This window comes from Megalops cyprinoides, chromosome 6 (genome assembly GCF_013368585.1).
Source record: "Megalops cyprinoides isolate fMegCyp1 chromosome 6, fMegCyp1.pri, whole genome shotgun sequence".
Classification (NCBI taxonomy): domain Eukaryota; kingdom Metazoa; phylum Chordata; class Actinopteri; order Elopiformes; family Megalopidae; genus Megalops; species Megalops cyprinoides.
Genome location: NC_050588.1, coordinates 9,695,627 through 9,719,871, shown reverse-complemented (window position 1 = coordinate 9,719,871; position 24,245 = coordinate 9,695,627). Strand labels below are relative to the sequence as shown.

The 24,245-nt window shown below is 45.8% G+C and overlaps 1 protein-coding gene across 3 annotated transcripts; it reads right to left on the bottom strand.

The window, feature by feature from the left end:
- Positions 1–666: 666 nt before the first annotated feature.
- On the bottom strand, positions 667–24,245 carry cry3b (cryptochrome circadian regulator 3b). 3 transcript variants are annotated; one of them, XM_036530323.1, is made up of 15 exons: positions 24,064–24,245; positions 22,786–22,949; positions 10,039–10,147; positions 9,756–9,898; positions 9,379–9,563; positions 9,113–9,201; positions 8,532–8,672; positions 7,948–8,259; positions 7,618–7,769; positions 6,637–6,839; positions 5,922–6,071; positions 5,713–5,805; positions 5,178–5,276; positions 4,518–4,639; positions 667–3,973 (listed from the first exon to the last, which is right to left on the bottom strand). In XM_036530323.1, the coding sequence occupies exons 2-15, from the start codon at positions 22,941–22,943 to the stop codon at positions 3,932–3,934; spliced, it is 1,998 nt and encodes a 665-aa protein (XP_036386216.1). In that variant the 5' UTR covers positions 22,944–22,949; positions 24,064–24,245; the 3' UTR covers positions 667–3,931. The 3 variants fall into 3 exon arrangements, with proteins under 3 accessions (XP_036386216.1, XP_036386218.1, XP_036386219.1); XM_036530325.1 differs by having other exon boundaries at positions 667–3,970; XM_036530326.1 differs by lacking the exon at positions 5,713–5,805.

Here is a 24,245-nt window from a genome sequence, read left to right as displayed (position 1 = left end):
TGAAAAGGGGATCGGGGCGATACCTGCTGTTATAACAACTGCTGTTGAGGCAAAGTTCTCACTACTGCATGAAACTTTTTCTTAAGCATAATATTCAGCTCTGATTGGTTTAGAGGTGTCACATGGGACAAGAGTTAATCAGACACCAGTGCACCCCCTACAAAGAGACACTGCTTGGACATGAGCACTGGTCTGTATATCAGTGAGGTGTGCAGATGTTGGACATGCAAAATTACGTTACCTCATCCTTGTAAAGATAATCTGATTTGTGTAACATCTGCTCAAAAGGGATGTCTGCAGATAAGCAATATTGTGCTACCACAAACAAGTCAACATGTGCCAGAGGGCTGGTTTTTAAAAACCTTTAAAGAATGCTGCTTTGTAAAACATGGTGAAAGTGAGTGCATTTCCATTTGGAATCTTTTATTTTTGTTTCGTCCTGATGAAGCACCAGGACGACAGTTTACAGAACAGGGCAGACAAAGAAAATACATATACACGTAATATATTTTTTTTTCTCTTTTGAAAGAAACTGACTCTAAAATTTAAATCAAGTAAAAAGCTATTTGGGAAAAAGCTACCTTAATAATGTAAAACCTAAACAACAGACCAGTCCTACATATTGACAATGTACCCTTTTCCAAAACAAACTTTTCAGCCAGACCGCCAGTATTTGTGTAGGGTCATATGACCTGGCGGGACTACATACACTCTCTTATCCTCTTTTGAGTATTGACATTTGAACTTGAGTGGCCCCAACTAAAGACATTGGAACACATCTCTCGTTTTTTCCCCACACAAGCAGTCTTGAGATGGATCCCTAGTTTTTATGGCTAACAGGGTTGCCTGGTCTGGTTTAACATAGCTCTCCCAAGTCACCGCTGGCTGTCACTTCACCTCTGAACGGGGTGAATGTCTGGGTGTTCAAGGTGTCAAAGGGATTTTCTATGGTGTAATCTTTTTTGACTTCTCCATTTCTTCAACTTGAATTTTGTGCCAAAGTGTAAAATGTGAGGTCACCCAAAGACTCCCTTCCTGGTTTCTCAATTTTTATTACACACATAGACCTGATTCACAGGTAGCAGGGCTTGTGAAATCCATTCCTCAAGAAAGGAACTGTGGTCAAATATTAGTTGGAGAGAAGGGGGATTGTGATTGTGTGATGCTGCATCTGGGCATTACCTCAGAATTTACTACATTTAAATTCAGACTGACTGGTGAAAATGTTTTTTTTTTTTTGTTCAAGTACAGGACTAGGTCAGTACAAGAGGGAAACTAAGGAGTGTTTTGCCCAGCGCAGTGGTCAAGGAGAAACTTCTGCTATCGTTTTAATGCAAAAAATATATAACTGAAAAAGCTGCAGTGTGCTTTCCATAGATGACCAAAGCAAGATCCCTGTATTAAAGGGACATGAGCTATATGAGTTGTGAATGACATAAACGCATGCACATTTAAACAAATCAAACAGGCATTCAAGAAGAAAAAAAACAGTTCTATACAAATACTTTACACTTTTCGAGAATGAAACTTAGCAGAAACCCTTGAGACCATTTTTGGACAACAAGGAATGTTCTTTTTTATTAACAAGGGTGACAAAAAGTGCCATTCTAAAATGCTGCCTTTAAAAACATTCACAGCTCTTATCCAATTATAGACCTGACACCAGTTCTCGCTAATGGCAAAAAAGGCTCTGGGATATTAAGACTGGACCTGCCTCCCCTCTCTTCCTGCAGCTCTAGTGTCCATAGCGATCTCTGCATTTCTCTCACGGGTATTCAGCCGGTAGCATGTTGTGCTGACACCTAAAATAGGTATCACTCTTTAGATGCCACAACATAGCTTTTAACATTTCCAAGCTCCTTTTCTATATTTGTGTATATACATATATGTACATACATGTACACATGTATACTCACATATACATTTACAGTACATATACACACACATATTTTATCTATAAATATATGTAGGATGGTAAAACTGCAGATTACAGCTGGTAGGAAAAGTGGAGCAATACCATACAAGTATTATATACGAAACAAAATTTTAAATATACATATTTATAGGTCAATATAAGTAAAGTTACTGATAAAGAAGTCATTACTGAAATTATTTACACTTTTGTATTTTATATATATATTTATGTACATACAAAAAAGAACATTGCATTTACTGAAAATAAAAAATGACACCCTTTGGAAACAACAGGTGAACGTTCGTTGGAGGGTTTGGCCGGGGTGAGCCAACGACAAATAAGTGATAAAGTAGATCCGCACCAGTGAAGCATGCTGACAAGCCATCTATAATGTGCAGAAATGCACCAGGCAGGCATGAACCAAACAGAAGAAGCAGGTAGCACTGAGCAGCTAGCTGGACGAAGAGAGGCTGCCCTCAATTCAGGATATTTTTCAAAGAAAAATCGCCTCAAGCAATACGGTTTGCTTCAGGGCAGTTTCTTCTCTACACTCCTCCACTGTGCCCTAAAAGCCCTGGCTGCTGTCCTCTTCTCCTATGGAATGTTTATACGTGTGTACACATCTATAGGACCGGGGGTACTGCATATGCAAGTCAGAAGAAATAAGTCCCACTCTTGCGTGTGACATCCATAAAGGACCATGCAGATATCCCAAAATGGCTGCCACCAGTGGCGCTGCTGCCAACTGTATGGAGGAGAGACTTTCAAGACTACATACTTCAGGACTTGGAGACAGATGGTGATGTAACACACTGAATTGCACAGCGTAAGCCCTGTAGGGTGACACCCCTGTCCTTCCCATTTGGAGGGATGGGGTCCAACTGAAGTTTAACACTGCACCAAGCTTGAGTGCCATTGGCTTTTTCATTCTGCAGTGCAGCCTTTTTTTTTGGCAGAATAAGGGGAAGTAAGCTGCTGGTTTTCAAGCTAGACTAATTTACTAACTTTCCCCTCGAAGTATGAAAAGTATAAAAAAAATTCTGTGTGAGCTGTATATTTCTGTGTGGGTGTGACATGTGGACATATTTTTACTCTGAAGCACAACCCCTGAGGGGAGACCACATTCGACCTCCATTGAAAAATGGTCATGGTAACTGGACATGCAAACTCGAGGCTTGTACGCTCTTAAAGAGCGATGTACTGTAGCTTTCCTTGGCCATCTGCCTTGCTGTGGGCTTCACACTGGGTATAAGCACCTGCACTTGCACCAGACGGAGCAGGATGAGATCCACCGGCCTGGTGGTGTTTGATTTCAGCCTGTCTGGTACTGCTGGTGACCAGAATTGGCATTGAGAGTCCCATAGCTCAGGACTTCATAGCCTTACACTGGTACGGGCATCATGGCCGTCCAATCTATACAACCGGACAAAAACCACAGAGGTGGGGAACATCCTGCCATACAGCCAATTTTGTGCTGACTGAATTACCCATACATGACTTAGCAGGATCTCACGATGTCTATTAACTCAAAAAATAGTTGTTTTTAAACCTGCCATACATGTCCCTCCAGGCCTTTCAGCACATATAGAGGGCAATAAGATGGATGCAGTTCGGGTCCACATCAACAGCAGAGAGGATGTGTTTGTCTAGGAGTTTAATTTAATTTGATTAATGGGTTGGTGAGATTCACAGTGGCAGGGAGACTACAGTCTTTGGATTACATAACCTTGCAGACTCTGCTGCACATACGGAGCTCCTTCATCCAAACTGACTGGTTTTCACCCCAACCAGAAAACCTCTCAACAACCCCATAAAATGTACTCTCTGCATTTTGAATTTGAAACACCTTCAATTATTTTGGGCAAAAAAGATGACATCTTACTTAGTGTTTAAACTGATAAACACAAGAGCAATCTTTCCTGGAACAGTAGAAATATATATAAAAAAAACACACAATCTCCCGATGCCTTCCACCTCCAAGTTGAGCTGCTCTGTGGGTTATGGTTGTTTTGATGTTCAAAAAGATACCATGTTCACATCCTGGAGATCACCGCTCTTCTGAAAGAGAAGCAGAGAGCTGCAGTTACCCAAAAGACCAGCCAAGATTCCAGTGGTTGGGAGTACCACAAGCAGCAACTATTTCAAATGGCTGTAAGATTAAAAGACTCCCAACAAAACAACACTGACGTTAAGTGCAGTTAAGTGCAGCACAATTGTTTGCCTGCATACCATTGTCTTGGTATGATCTGGTGAAATATGTCCTGAAATATATCATTCATAACCCTACTGGCAAAGGCAAATGCAAATACATATTGCAGCAAAACAATGTCCTGTCAGGGAATGTATACAGAGCATTTCTATTTTAAATCAAATTAAAGAACGGGTCAATCAAAATGTCTGGCCATTTACTCCACATATTGTATCACAGCTGAGAAGGATCCAAGCAAACATGTTCAAGGAAGAGAGAACTGCCACACTTAATTTCTTTATTCTGAGCAAAGGAAAATCAGGAGTACAACAGGATTAATAAAGTGGACTACAGATGCAAGCTCAACATGTTCACCATCATGTTGTGCTGGTGCGCTGTGAGCTTGGGACTGACCTCGCTGTTGGGCCGTTGTACCTTGAGCGCGGAGGAGGGAGGGTCGCTGTCCGCTCCGGACTCGCGCTCCGCCTCCCGCTCCCTCTTCCCCGTGCCGCTCCCCGCCGCGTGACCCAGGCGGCCTGGAAGAAGACAGGCACCGCCACACCGGACGTGAGCTCAGGCCGCCTCTGCCTCCCTAAATCACACCTCTGCTCGCTCTGTCAACTCCTCCTCATCCCTAATTCTTCTCATTCACCCCTTACAATGTCACACATGCTTTCTTCCGGGCCCCCCTCCCCCACACCCACACCTCCTTTACTCTGGCTCCCAAAACCGCATCTCTCCCTCACACTGTGACGCCTTCCTTCCTCTTGGCTCTACCCTTATCTCCCTCCCCTGGCAATTTTTATCAGTGCAAACACCTGCATCTGCACAGCTCCCAGGAGAAAGCAAAAACGGCACTAAAAGCCACTGCCTGCAGGCAAACCTTTTCATGTGACATTAGCAAATGCGTCTACACGATACCATCTCAAACTGCATTTAAAGGTGACGATATGAACCCTAATGGCGATGCATCATACAGGTTGCTTGCAATAGGGGTGGCCTACATTGTGCCTGCGCCAAAAGCTGCCTTCATTGAGTCTGAAGCGATTTGGCTGAAGTGGAATGCTCCGTTACCTGGATGCTGTGGCACAGCAAATTCATGCGAACTGCTGGGCTGGTAAAGCCGGTGACCGCCAGCCACCCCTTGGCCTTGATCTGACACGGTGTGGTAGCCTGTGAGGGACAGAAATCAAGGAGGAATCTTAAAACAAGCAAAATAATTATGTACATTCCCCATTCAAGAATACTTCAGGATACAAGAATACCACTTACAAAATAACACATTTGTCCCCCAATTTAAACATTAGCTAGCTCACTGTCCTATAACTATAAGGACTTTAACAACAAAAATAAGTAACATATTCAAAAAAGAAAAATGTAACACTCCAGGTCAAAATATTATTCAAAAACATTAAGCATGGAATATCCATGAACTCAAAAGAGTATGACCTGCTGCGTTTGCTACAGTGATTCTAAATATGTTACAGCTCGCCAGCTAACTGTATGATATACTCAATGCATGGATACACACACTAATCACAAACATTGCGTGGCTCGTTATGAAAACAGGTACATGATTCTGTCCCAGTCAGTGTGCCTGGGAACCCACCGTGCTGCTGCATTCCGCTCGGACCGGGCCGCTCATCGCCGCCAAAGTTCAGCAAAATGCTGCTGCTCCCGTTCACCCCTGAGACCGTGGCCCCTGCCCCGCCGGCAACAACGGACCAGTGAGTGTTCGGTATAAAAAGGTAACGTCTTCTTAAAGATGAACAACTGGTGATGTGTGCTTTACGGAAGGGGTGGGTGCCACAGACTCACCGTGGGGTGTGGAGATGCCTGGCTGCTGCTCCCCAGGAGAGTACGCCATCATGGCGCCGTTCCCGCTCCCATGACCGCTCCCGTTCCCATGACCGTTCCCGTTGCCGTTTCCGTTCCCGTTGTGGTTGGAAGGTACTGAGGCGAGCAGGCCTGTGGGGGAGACACGGCGTTACTCAAACACGAGCGGACAGACGCAGAGCTCTTAAACCCACAGGAGATTAAGGTGACACGAGCTGCCTTCGGAGCACACTCAGGCCTCAGGCTGAGGGCAGAAATGACCCCTATCATTGGAACATGTGTGGCCAGACATTACAACAAGAACAGGCCTGCGGCTCCGTGTGTATGAGTAGCAGAATACACTCTTGGGCCCCACGTCTGCCCAGACTGAACATTTTCAGCTTCCCTCCACAGTTCTGAGTGTTGGTGGTTCAAGGAGAGAGACTCATCACAAAATTGAGCACTCTCATTACATATACCAGACTTATTACCTTCAACAACACAGATATTTGTTTTTGGTGAAAGTGGAATGAACAACCTTCCAGCACAAGGAATGTGCAGTCTCTTACTACCTCCTGCCAGTACCAAATGCATTTTTTGGAGGGCCAGATGCGCTTTTGGGTTTTGTTCCACCTCACTATCCTCCATTCTGTGGAGGTGCGGTGGGATGGTGGGGGCCATTTTGTGACCCCCTCCCCCATGGCGGCGGGGTTCTCACCTAGCCCTCGGTAGCGGGACAGCTGCTGGTAGATCTGCTTCATCCTCTCGATGTTGAGCCGGCTGGCCTCGGCGTGGTTCACCATGGGCTTGGGGTAATGGATGCCAATGATGCACTTGGCGGCGGTCTGCACGGAGTGCGGGGCGTTCCAGGGGTCGTAGATATACTTAGCTGGGAAACCTCGAAGGACAGGTAAGTAACGTCTGCAAGCACAGAGAGAGATTAAACCGCAGAGTCTCATCACGCATACCAGGTTTATTGGCTCCAACACAATCAAGCCTTTGCGTTTGGGAGAGGAGGAAGGCACACGGATCAGTGCAGCACTGGTCATGTCCAGCTTCTCTTGCTCCACAATGGTGGAATGAACTGGCCGTCAACACAAGGACTGCACAGTCTCTTACTGCCCTCTGCGCTCTCCCAAAGACATATCTCTTACAAAGTGTCAAATCCAGTTTCTAGAGTGCCTGGTGTGCATGCTGGTTTAGGTGCAGACCCATTCCCCTGGCAACATACATGCATTTACCAAAACACACCGCAGCAATATGTGATAAAATGGGGCACAGGTGCAATCTGCAGCTGAAGTATGGGCTGATTTTTGTAACTGCCACATGGGGAGGTTGGAGCAAAAACGAGCACACGCACCGGCTCTCCAGGAACTGAATTGAAACCCATAACTTAAACATTTCTCACCCCACCTCTCCTTCATTCCTCTCCTATTCATCACTCACTTCAGGCCACAGATTACTGCGTGCAGCTAATGCTCAGGTAACACTAAAATGAGCGGATCATTAGCTTCACATCGTGGTTTTACTTGCACCTCCTCCCCACTTCAGAGTCTGTGTAAGCGCGTGTGTATGCCTATGTATGTGTGTATGCGTGTTTACGCGCGTGTGAACGTGTGCAAGTGTGCATGCTTGCATGCCTGTCGATGAGTGTTAGCCTCTCAGTGTTTCTGGGGGAGGAGGGAGGAAAGCAGCACACCTTATGAAGTCTCCGTTGGGGTCGGTCCTGCGGCCGAAGCCCACAGGGCAATAGCAGTGGAAGAACTGCTGGAAGAAGGAGCTGCAGGAGAGCCACATCCAGCTGCCCGCGTTCACGCTCCAGTCCGCATCCAGCAGCATCTCCTCAAACACCTGGGGAGGCCAACAAGAGGGACTGCATCAGGCAAAGACCTACACTCAAATGCCCGCATCTTTCTCTCAGCCCCTCAGTACCTTCATACCCTCCTCTTACTCCCTCAGTGCTCTCCTCTCAGACCCTCAGAGCTCTCTTCTTACTCCCCTCAGTACCCTCCTCTAAGCCTCTTAGTACCTTCATGCCCTCCTCCCAGCTGATCCACAGGTCTCCTCGGGTCAGGAAGCAGGCCACGGCGTGCCGGGCCAGGTGGTGGATCCAGCCCTCCTGCCGCAGCTGGGTCATGATGGCGTCGATCCAGGGGAAGCCGGTCCTGGCCTCGGCCCACTTGGCCAGCGCCTCGGCGTTCCAGTCCCAGGGGATGCGCACGCAGATGGGGTTGCCCTCCATCTTGTCGAAGCGTGGGTTGTTGGTGGCGGCCGTGTAGAAGAACTCTCTCCAGAGGAGCTGGCCGTACAGGGAAAGGGGCGGAGAGCTGTTCTTCTTCACCTGTGCGGCAAAGGCAAAATGCAACTCAGGGCACTGCAGTTTTACCAAGGTTCTTCACAAGGACCTTTTAGCTGGGGTCTCAAATCGCCATATTCGTCCTAAAATTCAGATTGAGACCCAGGGAACATAAAGCTAGTCATAATTACCAAACTAGTCCTAATGAATACTGTTTCAAAACGTTACACCCAGATTATGAAGACTTCAGCAGAGTTATGAGGGAACAGCATGAGAAGCCCTAATACTGCCGTGGGGAAGTCGCAAGCTGGCCTCACCTTCCTGTAGAGGTCTGTCAGCTTGAAGTAGAAGAGGCGGCAGGAGAGACAGCCGAAACGCAGATAGGGGCTCAGGCCCGTGGGGCTCGCCAGCAGGGAGTTGGCGTTCATTCTGGGCCTCTCGAAGTTCGCCACCCACGCCTGACACAGAGAGAGTCATTGGTCAGAGGCACCCCCGGGGTCAGCTGTGAGCAGCCAATTAGAGCATTTCTATCACTGCACATGTAGCAGTTATTCTTACTCTATTGGATTTTTGATGGATCACAGCAATTACTTTATTCAGGCTATACTGAACCAGACATCCACCTATATCACATGAACATTTATCATTAAAGACTTTGATGTATTTGAGAATTGATTGTTAATGGTGTGGTATCATTCAGTGTTTATAAAAGGCTGGTCTCAGATGTTCATGCCCTATTGCTTTTCTTTCAGCCACTTTGCTCAGCTCCTACATTAATCAAAGAAAATCTATGAAGCTGGTTTTAAACAGAAAACTTTTTAAGGGACAGAACATAGATAAATCTTGACACTGATACGTTAATTCTCTGATGGCAGCACTAACAGGTGGCTCTCCTCACCTTTCTCTCCAGGTGTCTCTCTATCCGGGTCAGCGCCTCGGTCTCGCCCCCCGGCCACACCGCCGATGGCAGCCCTTCTGTGTCGAACCCTGAGCAGAGCGAGGACACATGGAAATCTAGTTTCAAACCCCATCCTTAACAAAGTCCTTGCGCAGTTTTATTAAAATACCCAATACATGTAATGTGTATTTCTCCCTCCAGGGACCCATTAGTTGTAAGAGCGGGTGTTGCCCGCTGTACGTGGATGGCAGGCAGGTGGCGCTCACCCAGCTCCTCCAGCGAGGGCACCCCGTACTTGTCCCCGTGGTCGTCCCCAACAGGCGTGACACAGCGGCCCATGAAGGCGTCGGACAGCGGCTCCACCGGCAGCTCCGGGGGGTCCATGCGGCTGATGAGGGTCTGGAAGCGCTTGTAGGTGAGCGGGGGCTGCCCGCCATTCAGCTCAATGATCCTGCAGGAGGAGGGGAGGTTAGATCCTGTGCCTCTGAGGAATTACTTTCATAGGTGAGTGTACTCTTTCCTCTTCCTCGTGGGATGGTCCTCGCAAGGAATAAAAGGTAGTGATTTGCAACTGAATACTCTTTAACAGCAATACAATTCAACAATGTAGAGTTGAGTTCCCCATAACCCCTTTGCGTCTTACTTGTCGAGATCATAGAGGGTGTGTGAAGTCTTGACGATGACCTCCACCCCGGCCTCCATCGCCAGCTTCCTGATGGCAGCATCCCGCTCTTTACCGAACGGCTCTGAGTCGTACTCAAAGGTCAAGCGCGAGATCTTCCACTCCTGGGAGAGGAACACGGAACAAAAAGCTGAATAAACTGCACTTGCTTTGCCCTTAAGATTCCCTAGGGCTCAGAAGGGATGAGCCAAAGCTTGGAGGGCAGGGGGTGATGCGTAACCTGATCCTTGGGGGCGGGGCTTACCTTGAAGAGCCGGGGGAAAACGTTAGCCGGTTGGCCGCGGATCACGAAGAGGCGAGAGTTGAGCTTGCGGAGGCTGGCGTCGAGGTCTTCCAGGCACTGCAGGAGGAACCTGGAATGACAGGAGGGGCGCACAGCCGGTCACCGTCGAGTAATGGCTCAATTCACTACTCACTACCAAGCGCAGCTTACCACAATGTGCACGCTCAGACTGCACACAAATAAAGCTGAGCTGAACATACTGACAGGACTGAGCGACAGGAGCTGGTGACAACACTTGTCACCAACAAACTCAGCAGAAAGATGAGACAGCGTTTACAGCTTCACAGCATCAGGTGTAGATTATGCAAGGCTGACATGTGGGCAGTGTTATGGGGATCCTTGCCAGCGCTCAGTTTTGCAAATGTGTTTTTTTAATGTACAACAGAGAATAAACCACGCTTAAACTGCATGTAAGAGCCTAGTAATGCAAGACAATGAGCAGAAATGAAAAACATTCTACCCCCCAAATGAACCACCCAGCCTTTCAAAGGACATTTCTGGCTATGAGTCCTACTTAAACTGCTACTTGCATAAGGATCACGCGTGTGTCGTGTGTGCTTGCATAAGCCTTTCAGGGGGTCAATTTTTCTACTTCATAATGGCTCCGTAAATGACTGATGTAATTTATTATGGGACACGGAGAATACAATGGGGCAGGTCTTATAACAGACTTCCTGTTTGACGGAAGCTCCTGCCCGTAAGCTCCTTCACTGGTAAAACGGTCTCTGATGGGAGGACAAGCGTGTCCCGAAATTCCCCAAAGTAGACGTGTGGACAGAATGTTTTACATGTGTTGCAGTGTCCGCCTGCCCGTGGTAACATGTGACGTGCTCAGCATCTCCGCGCTGACAAACTGTGGAAACGCGCAGCTGGGCAAACAGCACCGAACACGTCAGCTCAAACACCGACAGCTTCTGCAGCCGGGGTGCAGAATCACAGGATACAACCATTATGCATACGCGATACAAGTAATGATGATGTGCTTAACTACTTGGAATAACAGTGGATAATGCTATGGTATAGTGCTTATCTTTAACATTCCAGCTGTATTATTCAGCTGTATTGTATTATTCACATTATTATTAAACTAACTAACTTTCACCTCAGGCATCACCTACAGCGTGCCTTTAATGTTCATTTTGCCAAGCTTCTCAGTTATGGTTTTAGAACTGGCCCTGTCTACACAACGTCCTCGATGGCCCTCCAAGTCCTCTTGAGTAGCTAAGACACCAAATGAGCACGCTAACAGTGGCAACCACATACGTCAGCTGTGTGCTGCATAGGCCACATCTGACTGTTCCCAACCACATTATTGAGGAAATGTTCCACACAGGAATGTGCTTAAAAAGCTGCATCCAATTCAGCTTACTCCCGCTATGCTCCCGTTTAGTTAGGAGTGATGGTGCAATTCACACAACGGCTTGCTCATCTTATTCGTCTTTATGACATGACTTTAAATAGGTTGCCTTTAATGAGGTACACCCTCGTAAAGTGTACAGCACCCTTTGTGAGCCTTCCAGCTATTCTTGGTGTAATTATGCTTATTAAATCATTAGAAGTTCTAGGTATATAGTGTAATTATAAAGTACTATTATTTTAGTGTTCATGGGAATATCTGCAGACTGTATTTTCTTTTCAATATGTACTAAACTTGAACTGAACAAGTGTTCAGTTCTTCAGAATTTGCACGATAGACATCTGGTTAATCTTCCCGTTCAGGACCAAAACTTGTGCAAGCATGTGCTGTGCACAGACTATACCAACAGTGACCAGTAGAGGTCACTCTTCACAGCACACACAGTTCAGTATATGCAGACCCTCTATGCATTGACCACGTATTCAGCTCCTTGTGCTTCACATTCAAAGTTATGTTTCTTCCATTGCGGAAGCTGTAAATGTTCTACCTAGCCGCATCATGAATAATCTTGAAGATGTGTGGTTTAAAGCAAAACAACAGACAGCGTACCACTATAAAGAATACCACAGGTTGCTGTTGCCAAATAAAACTTCCTTGACAAGAAAATGTGGAGGATGGAAGGGTAGCAGGCCCCGAATATCCGGTCATTATATAAAACATCTGTAGGCCACGAATGATCATGGTAGCACTAATGATACATTCATACTGAATCAGAAAAGGGTTCCTTTCAATATGCTATGTTACTGACCTACATAATCACAATGCCAATGATAATATTCTCTGAAGAGTACATGCCTGTGGAACAGCAAAAACTGGAGGGCTGAGAGAGAATGGGAAGGGTGACAATGCCACAAGCTCTGCAGAGACACGGTGTCCCTGTACATAGACACACAGTGCTGTGCAGAAGAATGAAGGCCTCTGCCAAGCGGCCTTTAAAACTGCACGCTGGAAAAAACAGTTCAATTGTGTGTGTGTTTTTAATGAGGACATTTTATCCCTGGGCAAAGCAAGTGCTGTGAAGATCATCTCCCGCAACAGAAAGAAGAGTTCTGCTTTTACACCAGCAGAGATTTGAACTGCAAACACTGACTTATCAACGGCCCGCAAGCTTCAGCCCAATTCAGTTCCTTCTGCCAAGTCAAACATAATCCTAGAGCAAATAAGCTGCAATGTCAGTCTACCTCTTAGCTATTTATATGACTTATCCAGAAATGAAGACAAGTGAACTTTAAATGAGTAAACAAGTAAAGCAAAAACTGCAAAAAATGTTATTACCAAAGGAATCTACTACTGCTGTAGCTGATAACAGCAACAATACTGACAACAGATAATACCAAATCAATAATAATGAAATCTAGTGGTGAGAGGTGATAAGCATGGGGTCGCAAACTAGTTTACCCATGTGACCATTTACATCCCAAAGTTCTCGTAACCACTGCTACTAAGTGGACCGTAAGTACGTAAACACCTCTCTTGCCACTGGGTCTCGGGGTTTATGCAGAGTTGAGTTTTAAAGGTGTTAAACCCAACAAGGCCAACAGATCATTTGTGGGACTGGGAGTTGGGATAACCCCCCTGCCCCGCCGTGAAAAGCCATCGTCGGTCAGACCTACTTTCTGCGGGCGGCAGACAGACGGTCTAAGCTCCGCGTGTTCTCAATCCCGGGGACAAAGACGCGACGTCCGCCGCGACATGCTAGCCTGCCGCTCCCAGACAAATCCTCCTCGCACAGAACGCCGTGTAAGCAACACCTGACCTTCTCAAACTCAGACTACATTATTCTCAAGGAGAGTTACAACTCAGGCACACACCAAGCACAGCCAGTTCCAAGTATTCGCAGGCAAACGGTGTGCACATGCAGGGATTTGCAGTATTTTTGTAGACATGTTAGAAGTATGCACATAAAACCACTTGCGCTGACACGCTTGCTCTCGGCTTGCAGCTGCAGCGGAGGGGTGCAAAAGGAGCTCATTCTAAGTGATCATATCAAGAGCCACCTGTTCGCTGAGGAGACACAGAGCTCCATGGTTTGTAGTGGCAATCAGACCTGGCCAGGGGTTAGAATGCCTTATGAGGGTAATGCGGTCCCCTGTGCAATGCATCGTTACACAGTCTCTGCATTTCCATCAGATTACTCATGATCAAGTATTTTAAAAGTACTCCACTGTGTATATTTACAGATACTGATCAAGTGGCAAAACAATCCCTACCAAATCAAAGCATCCACAAAATCACAAATTCTGTTACCATACAGTCAGACACAAAATGCAATCACACTGAACACATCTGGTGTACCACACACACGCATACACACAATGAACAAACCATGTACACACAGTGTCTAAGCAAAGCAGACTCAGGACATAAGTTCATGTGACTTCTACAAGCGCTCCATGCAATCATTTTCAGACTCAAACAAAATGGGATCCACAGAACATTACCAGGGATTACACCACACAAACCATCAGACAACGCTGTACCGCTCCAAAATGCAAAGAAAGAGTTTGTTTCTCTAAGCTTCTGATGCATTCTGGCCATTTCTTTCTTAGCAGGTATAGCTAAACAGTGGGACAGAACTACACTTAGTCCAGAGGGAAAGAGGGACACAAATGATACAGGCATTCAGTAGGGGTTGCATATCTACATATGGGCTATGACACAGTATGAGTGATGACGCCTGTTGGTTCAGTCCATGCACTAAGATTCAGTACAATATGGAACAACTATGCCTCATCAAGCACACGCCCGCTCTCTCTCTCTCACATACACACTGACTCACACACATGCGCACACAGGCTCTCTCTCTCTCTCATGCACACACATACCAGACACTAACATTCTCCTATATTCCCACAAGAGGAGGGACCGGCCCTGTGACGCAATGATGACAGATGAGGCGGAGAGGGATGATTGAGTTAAAATGCCTCATTTCCTGCCGGATCGCGGGGCGGGAGAGCGCCAAAGCTCTGGTCACGTTCGCGGGCCAGCTGCTCATCATGCATCAGCCCTTACACAACTGCCCTGGCCTAGATCTCTGCGTTCGCCTATGCCTCTCAGGGAGGCCGCGAAATTAGCCCAGTAACCTCATTTCTTCCCAGTTCCCCTGCAAAGTGGTGCCAAGTTGGAAAAAAAAAAAAGAGAAAAACACAGACACCATCTAATTTCCTAACTGTACATAACTAACCCTATAACAACTGGAATTCAGCCAAGTTCAACCCAATGTATGTCACAGAATGTCAAAAACTGAAGGCAGAAACAGCCTGACCAAACAAAACTAATTGCAAACAAAATGGTAGGTAAATACACTTTGGAAAGGAACATTTGCAGACCGATGGTAAAGAAGCGGATTCCCAGTCAACAGTGTGTATTACTGAGGCAGCATAGTGTCAGACACTCAAGAGGACAGTATTCAGAATCCCTTTTTCCCTTCTTACAATGTGTGTGCCAAAGACTTTTCTTTTTTCAATGTCTTTGCCTGGAGTCTGAACTGTCAGTTACATGCTGGGCAGAAAAGGAAAGCCTCCTGAGCCTTAGCATACGGTGCTAGTCACTCTTGCCCTTTCGAAGCTGCTCTGTTCAGCCTAGCCAATGTTCCAGATCACAAATACTCTTTACTTCGGTCCAAAACACCACTGAGTTACTCAGTGGAATACTCTGTTCCTATCAGGTAAATTATAAGTGATAACTTATAACCACAGCTTGCTAAACATCCTGGTGCAAAGGGCAGGGACATCAGGAAATGTAAGAACAAATAAGACAGTAATTACTCTCCCTAGGTAATGTGTAACAGCAGATAATAAACCAATGTTATTGGGGACTGAGGAAAAGTTAAGAGGGGGGACACCCACACTTAAGCACACGTTGTATACTGAGAGTTGTTGCCTTCCTCAGAGCTGCTTCCATGGTGACTAGCTGCTGATTCCAATCATCTGGCTGACAGGGGACCCATTTGATAGAGCTCGGTGCATGTGCACCAGGTCACGAACGGTGTCATCCATTCTTGGAGTCAAATTCTCTTTTGCCCCTGCACAAAGAATCTGGGTCTTTTCTGCAGTGAGCCAATCACATCTCGGCTTCAATCCTGTCTGACGGTCATATGTCTGTAAGGTCCACGCTCCCACAGTGGATTGTGTAAGACCATTCATTAAGCAGGGTCTTACACAAGTCCTGCTCCACCCACAGCCACTTCACTCTCTCTTTCCATGGGACCTGGAGCCTTACCAGCTGCACTGTCAGGAGGGGATCAGCTCAACCTCCTCTATTTAAAGACTAATGAGACCAAACACAAAGCCTGATGGATAATGGCATCATTTAATACTGAGCAGAGGGGTAACCCCTCTACTTCCAATAAGCAACATCCACCACGCATGGCAGACTTTGTTTGCCAACAGGTTCACCATGCACAACTTGTGGTGAAGAGGCAAGGCTTTTTAACTGACTAAACCTGGGGAGAGCAGATGTATGGGATGGTTTGTCTGGTCACCCGAGTAACACTTCAGGGGTGCACAAACCACAGCAGGAGAGGAAGACCCAAAACTACACAGGTGAGCACGGAACGGAATTTTTCTTGTTTTATTTAGGAGTCTCGGAAAAGCACAAGCATTCAACCTGTGCACTGGACCAACAGAAAGCAAGGATGGAGGAACCCACTGTCTCTGACTAGAAGCACATCAAAAGGTGCTGAATTACTTATGTCTGCCATTGAGACACCTTCATTTTCTGTTCTTCCACAAAATCCAGCTGATAAAACCCCTACTTATACCGTCACAAACTGACAAAAAAAAACAACAACAGTGAATCCTGACAGCAACAGGCCATAAACCAGTCAATACTGTGATACTGCAATCAGATGGACTGCTTTTGATTCTCAGCACTAAGCAGAATGGAGGACTACATCTCGATTCAGTGCTGGAGTATGTACTAATCTGACCATACCAATGTTCTCGACACGCTCACATGGCCTTTTTCCAGTGACTCCGACATTTCACTCACCCACATGCTGTCAGCAGGTGGCCCTACCACGCCTATGGAGCGAGCACACACTGCTGTCTGAGCATGCTGTATTACAGTCTGCCCTCTAAAATGAAACTACCAGCACTTGATGTGTGTGAGCAGTTATGTCAAAGAGCACTTGACCTGTTGCTTCCAGTCCACTGAGAGATTTACCTTTTAAAACATCCACAGCCAAGCCTGTGCCAAAGGTGCGACACCAAAGGCTACAGCAATGCCAAACTTTTCCAAAGCATCTATCCTACATCTCAGGCTCATAGCCACGTCAACAATCCCCATGCTGTATCATGTGGAACTATCAAATACTGTAGCTCACTTTCCATAGTAAATTCCTACAACATTCACCACATTGGAGAGTTTATCGCAAGAGCAGAATCAAGGGATACCATGGGGAAAAAACGGTCTATCCTCAGTTATCAGGCATATTCAAATAAGAGCAAAAAATGAACCAAAACTGATTTAAAAACCCAACAAGCCTAATTTTATTTTGCGTACTGTTGTATGAATAAAGAACTATATCTATTGTATGGCAGGCCAGACCCAGACAGGTTTGGCCAGGCTGGGTGGACTCTGAGCTGAGGCATGCTGCCATTCAGGCTGTAATATTGGTCGCTTTTGAGGCAGCAAGCCATCCGTCAGCCCAGGCTCTGGCTTCAGGGAGCGACGCAGCAGCGGCAGCGGCCGCCTCGGCTCCACACGTCAGCCTGCTGGAAAAAGTAGGTTGTTGCCACGGCAACCGCTGACTCACAAAAAAAAAAAAAAAACAGACACCTGGCACACTAACCTACCTCCCCTCTCCTGCGCCATTTCCTGCGTTTTCTTCACCAGCAGGATTCAAGGGAGTGTCGAACGGACACCAGAGGATAAGAAGGAGTACAAAGGTGAGTTCAAAATAAGACCGCGCAAAGGGGACGAACGGAAGCGCGTGTGGGTCAAGCGCTTTCGGTTTCAACAGCCGAGACCCAGATCTGGCCGAGATCTGGCGCTTTAGTTCAGGAGAAAGGGGAGCACGACACAAACACAGACCTGTTGCTGTTCTACTTCTGATTTGTGCAGTAGCAAATGTCTCCCTAACACTGCCTCTTCCTTCTCACAACATTTCAGGGTATGACACATGACTCCGGGGTCACGTACAGTGAAACTCCAGATATTCCAAGACAGGCAAAAAGGCAAGAGGCCCCAGAGGAAGCGACTGTCCTCACACAGTCACGTTATGTGGCAACGGAGAAATCCAACATGCATGTTTACCATGCAGGCCAAGTACACCCAAGTTCTGTGGACTACAGTTCTTTGGGTCTAGAGCTTCGCCAGGGTGATACTTGCAACAAATATGCATACGCTTACACATACAGAACCACAAATCTGACAGAAAAAGTATAACAATACACACTTTTCATGCAGTAAGATATGACCAAATTCTTTTGAGGAGACTGAAATGAATTCCCTAGAACAAAAATTTCTGCCAACGGATTATGAAATGTGCAGGTAAAACACAAGTAACTCAGGTAAACTTTAGCTTTTCAGATTAAGCTGTCAGTTAACTGGTGTAATGCAAACTGTGCTCAACATTCAAGGCTGTCTTAATGTTTGTGTGCAGTTATAAATAGAAAATCTCAAAGCAGTTCCAAGACAACATGAGCTCAAGTTATTATTGAGGGAAGAAGGCCAATGAAAAAATCAATCCAAACAATCTATTTTAAGGCAGAGGAACACACTGTATCCTTTTCAAGCATCACAAATTCACAGCTGAAAGGAATGGGCTGTCTCAAATAATTACAGTGTACACATTGTACCACTGTCTGGTATGTTCGACCCTTATAATAATTTGAAGTGGATTATTCTGATTTGATTTCATTTGATTAGCCTAATTACGACTAAGTGCTTGGTAGATATTATTTTATGTACTTCAAAGTTGTAAGGTATATTGCCATCAATATACAAGTCTCTTAAACGCTGTCAATGGGTACCTAGCTAACTAGTTACTAGGCTTTGTAGATGACTTCAAAAAAGTTTCAGTTCATAGGAATTAGCCAAGCTGCGCAAGTTGAAGACAATGTCGATAAAACATTTCACCTTCCCTCAACCTTCTATTACCCTCAATGCGTCACAGTACCCTAGCTGCAAAAACATTTTAAAGGTAGGCTATGGGTTTGGTGAAAAGGATAATGCGACTTTCCAAACAGTAAAAATCTGACAAGGTTATCTTTCAGGCGTTACCGAGCAAGGTCACTTCAAAACAAGGTGCTGGTCAACTTCAGTATCCAGTACAATTATCCACTTGCTGCCAAACAAGCATTGGAACAAGAATTTACTTGAGAACACCGTTGGATCTTTACAGGTGGAATTCAGGTTAAGTACTTTATTTTCCAGTGTCCCTCCCCTGATTTGAACTCTCAACCTTAAAGACAAAAAGACCAGCGCCCTCAAGGGCCAGCACAGACCAGCCGATTACTATGAACCCAATACCAAATCGTAACTAATTTAAGGGAATTTAAGGGGTTCCATACCAGTAAATTCCTAGATTACAGTCTCAGTGTGAAAACACAATTAGCTACATCTGAAACAAATTCAATCCTCCAGAAGAGATAGTTTGGAGCAGGTTAGAGAATGTGTTTGATGAAAATTAACATAGGTTTGACCCCTAATAAATGTTCTTCCAACAAGTTCAACATCATTATAACTAATTTGAACACAATCTCGAAAAAAAAGAATGAAATGAACATCACACTAACTGATACTTATGTGAATATACATATCGGCTAGTTTATCATTTTTCTTCAATATACAGGCAGCTTACATGCATTCTTATCACAGCATGCTTCATATGAAGGAAAACCTCATCATTATCACTCTGGCACTGACTGGGACACAGCAGCCGGATCACCCCCTGTCACCCCACCAAACTTTCAGGCAGCAGAGCTGGACGGCTGACCCCGCTGACCTTGAGCCATCCGAGTCTGGGGACGCGGGCCGCTGGGAAGCAGGTCCTCCCTTGCTGAAGACAAAGGGTGTTCATTTGTTCGTCATCGTTAGGTCGCCCCACAGTTCCCCAAATCGAGGCCACCTCGCAGCACGTTAACGTCAGCATCGAACTTATCTCAAAAAAAATAATAATAATTTGACGGTCTGAGAAAACATGGCTGCTGACCTTGAAAAAAGCCCAGCTGCAGTTTATCACAGTTCTTGGAAGAGGATCCTGGAATGACATCAAGGTCCACTGACAAACGTCAAGTGTAACACATTCCAGCTCTTCGAGGGTCATTCCCCATCTCACAAAAACACTTAAGCATCACTTCCCATTGATCTATAATGCAGAAAGCAGTCCGCTGCCCAGCCTTCATTCAGCTGGGATGACAGCATCTTCAACAGCCACGCAGATGTCCTCAAACCTTCCTGTTGCATTTTTTATTCCTGGTCTCGAGAAACAAGCACAGGAGGCACAGCCTGTAATTAAGTCACTGCCCTGGAACTCTGTATTTCCCTTGCTCAGGGGGTAGTGCGTTAGTTACCACATCTATGATGCAAGTCAGAGCGGTGAGATTGCAGAGGCTGCGTGCATTTCAGAGACAACGCTCTGCCTCATTCAGCCGTTCTGATGTGTTCTGTTCTGTTCTCCGCCCACCGCCTGCCCCCCCCCCCTCCCCCCAACCACCACCACAGTTACAGGGGCAGAGACAACGCTCTGCCTCATTCAGCGGTTCGGATCTGTTCTGTTCTGTTCTCCGCCCCCCCCCCCCCCCACCACAGTTACAGGGGCACCTTGGGCGGAGGAAGCCCTTCAGAGAGGCCGCCAGGTGCCACGTCATCGGCCTGCAGATGGGCCGGGGAGGGAGATTACATGAGCGGGGGTGCACACTGAGCGTCTTGCGCAGATGGGCGGACCAGCGTGGCGTGCGAGGGGACAGCAGAGCGGCTCCGTTGAGCTGCTGGCAGGGTGCGAAGGCGGGTGCTGTGACCAGGACCAGCTTTGCCTCAGTGGGTGCAGTTGGCCGGAAAACCACAAAGCGGAACGAGGGGGGAAACCACCACAGTTAGCTCCACATCAAGTCTCATATACAACATCTTACTCTACATAATAGTAAGGGAACATATCGGGGCACCTCTCTACACAAACTAGCTTTGTTTAAGAGATAAAATCTTTTTTTAATATATCAAACTTTACATTACAGTCTTCAGGGAGCAGGGAGAAGACACACTTCCATACTGTGGCCTTTCAGAATAAGTCCAGCCTGACACAATAGGGCTGCTGGTTCACTCCCTGTCCCAGTCACACCTACATACTGCCACTCTAAGTGGCATTTAACATTACCGGGAACGGATTTAGCAGGTAATGGCTCTGCAGTCCATTTCTCACACCCGTACCATCACCATTACTTCTTTTAAAGTCTAGTTGCTCAGAGGCACTTACTGGCTTATGCAAATATTAGATTAAAGCATTTAGCTCCCAGCCAAACAAAACACTCCACTTTTGCTTCTCATCTTTCCAGTTCAGTTCTCTGTGGCCACAATATTTATGATAAATTATACGCGTCCCCATTCAACCCTTTCAAAATAATACAACAGTGGGTCACACCACGACATTCAGAGCGTTCGTCCAGCGGCCCTGCAATAAGAGGTTGCACATTACATGACATTTCAGTGGCGGCCAAATCACCATTACCCATCACTCCTTAAAAGCATAAACTGGCTGGTACACCGCGAATGACAAGGCAGGCATGAGATTTTCAGAAACCAAGACCACCTTTTTTAATACAGCAAACATTTCAAGCCATTTTAAGGCTGACGATGCCTGTGTTTCCATTACACTGACCACGCATGAAGGCACACACATGTCCATGAATTCGTCATGTCTAACTCTTAACCCCTCTTTCCGAGTTTGACAGCACTCTCAGAATTACATCCGAACAGCACGCGTTTCCATTGACCATGTCACTCGTTTTTTTCCACATCAACTCTCGAGAGCCAACTCCAGCACCTGTAATGGAAAAACAGCCAAAGCCCTGCGTGGACTTCATCAACCCTTTATCAAACAAAGCTTGACAGTGCCATAAGTACTGTAAGGCCACGGTGTGGCCTTAGCCAATTCAAATCCTGGGTTTTGCTGCCATACACAGCAGTAATGAGGGCCAGTCAGGAACAGAAAAGGTGGACTTTATGTTATACATGCGCATGGTAATGTTTTTGCATCTGCAAGTTGAACACTTTTCCAATGATAAATCAATCCGACAAATCTCTGTCGAGTTTCTTAGTACTATGTGTCAATTACTTTCCTTCCAATGACTATTTTACCATTTACTTCTAGGTTTGCAGCCTGTTCCATGATTGGTATAAGCAGCAATTATAATTGGTTCTAATTGGTGCAACTGCTGGTCACTTGACCTGGACATTACACGCAATGACTGCCCATACAAGGAGCATTTGGCAGCTTTCAGACACAAACAAATGCCATGCAGTTGCCTGTTGCCTGTTGCCTCGAGGAAGGCATTTCTGTGGGACATGGTTAAGTTTGAAAATTTGAACACAGTATCATGCCGGCCCTACGTAACTAAGCCTCCATGCACTGCAAGAGCAAACCACGCGGTGAAAATGACTGTCCTTCTTTCAGACGTTTCTGAGGTGTGTTCAACAGCCAGAATATTATGCAAAGTCTGGCAGAGGTGCCAGCGGGAGGGGAAAGTCCAGATGCAGATTAAAAATGGACGACAACATCGGGCTGAAGACTATGCTACCCCTTAGCACCATTATGCAACCTGGCTCACTGCTGCCATGTCAAACGCACCACCATGGACATGAGGACACCTTTTGAAGTCAACAACTACTGCAGCAAACAGGCTGATGCTCCAATTTCTCAGCCTTGTGGAAAAACACACAATTCATTCGCTTTATTATTGCGGTAAAATGAGAGTGGCTAATCATGGCTAACATTCAGTGCGCTATATAATCTGTTATGGTGTTAGTCTGCATATTGCCGGTGTGCCAGTAGTGGCAGCTTCAAGTCACATGACAGTAGTACCAAAACTATTAACAAAAATATTAACCATGGCGAATTCCACTCAATGACCACACATGGTTCAAAGAAAAACAGTTTATCTGGGACAGACCAAATTGAAAGATAGGTCATATTATCTAGGCATTAATCCAAACGAAAGCAGACCCCTGCCGAACTCTCCTAATGAAAAAACGCTCCTATTGTAACCCCTCCTGTTATTCCCAGGTCTAATTCAGTTCGCTTGCCCCTCCACAGAAGCTGAGTTACGATGAGGAATCCCAGAAGTGCTCACCTCCACCTGTTGACCCCGAGGTTGGAGGAGCCGGCGAACCAGGGGTCTAGGAAGTAGACGCAACGCACTGTGGCTGCTCCGCGCACAGCCTCCCGAAGCGCTGGGTTGTCATGGAGACGCAGGCCTTTCCGGAACCAGTGGATGGAATTCGGGGCCATAATAAACTTAAAACAAAAGTTGAAAACTCATTTAGAGATATCAAAACACAACTGTTGTCGGAAAATTTGCATAAGACCTGTCCACCTGAAAGTATACCGCAACCACAGAACTTTTCCTTTTTCGACGACAAATGCTACATATCGTTGTAGCAACTGATGCCCTGTGGCAGAAACAGTGGTCAAATTGATTGATTAGAATAATAAAAACATAGTATTCGGTTTAAATATTTCTACTATTGCTTCTTAATCTCCCTCTTTTGAAACTATACTGTAAGATGCTTAGCTACTTGTATGAGCGCTTCTGAAAAACACATCGCAACTCGCAAACCTGGCATTATCTCTTTCAACACGTATTCAAGAACCTTTAAAGGTTCATGGACATTGTTATCCAGCGAAACGTCTGAGTGAAGAAATACTGAACATAACTACATAATGCACTGACCGCTACATAATGTGAGCGCGTATCGCAGATCGGCTTGTTCCCTACTTGCCAGTTGCTGTCCTCATCTCCCGTTAATATTAAACATGTATCTAGCTACTGTACATAGCGTGCCATAATTATCTACCGATTCCAGATGTGGTTAAACCGTTAAATTGCGTTGCACAGAGTTCTACGTATCACATGGAAATAACTAATATACAGCTAAAATTCACTGGACAGTTTTGATTAACGTTATGTCTAACGTTGGCATTATTATTTTTGTAATGTAACTGATACCTAACGTTAACTAAGAAATAGGATAGTAACATATAAGCATACTAGCCAGGACATTGTCTTGCAAAATTGTGACCGATATGCGTGCTAGGCACTTCCTTCAAAGTACTGATGAAGAACAGAAATTAGGTCAGACAAAACAGGTAAGGTTAAAAATGACCAAATTAAGCAAGCACCATATATCATTGACATGTGCTAGTACAAACTATCATACGAATCTATAAACCACTCCGTAGTTCAGAACATTCATCTTTTACTTTGTTTATTGTTCGCAAAATGAGTGGCACATCTTCCTACATGAACCAAAAGGAGGTCAGCAGCACGTTGGTTATGTAAGCTGTAACTGTTGGAATTGTGGAAAGAGCCTTCTTTCCATAAATACGCATATAAAACTTTGCACCTTACCTCTTAAATGCGCAGCAGAAGGGCTCCTATGTCTTCCCTTCAGAATGTATCATTTCTTCCCGTAATTTGTAAACGTGTGAGCAAGTTCCGCTGTTTCTAGCTCTGGATAAGTAGGTCTAGCTCCTGTCTACAGCTTCCCCGACCAGATACGTACGCGGCTGGTTTCATAAGAGTTCTCGCCA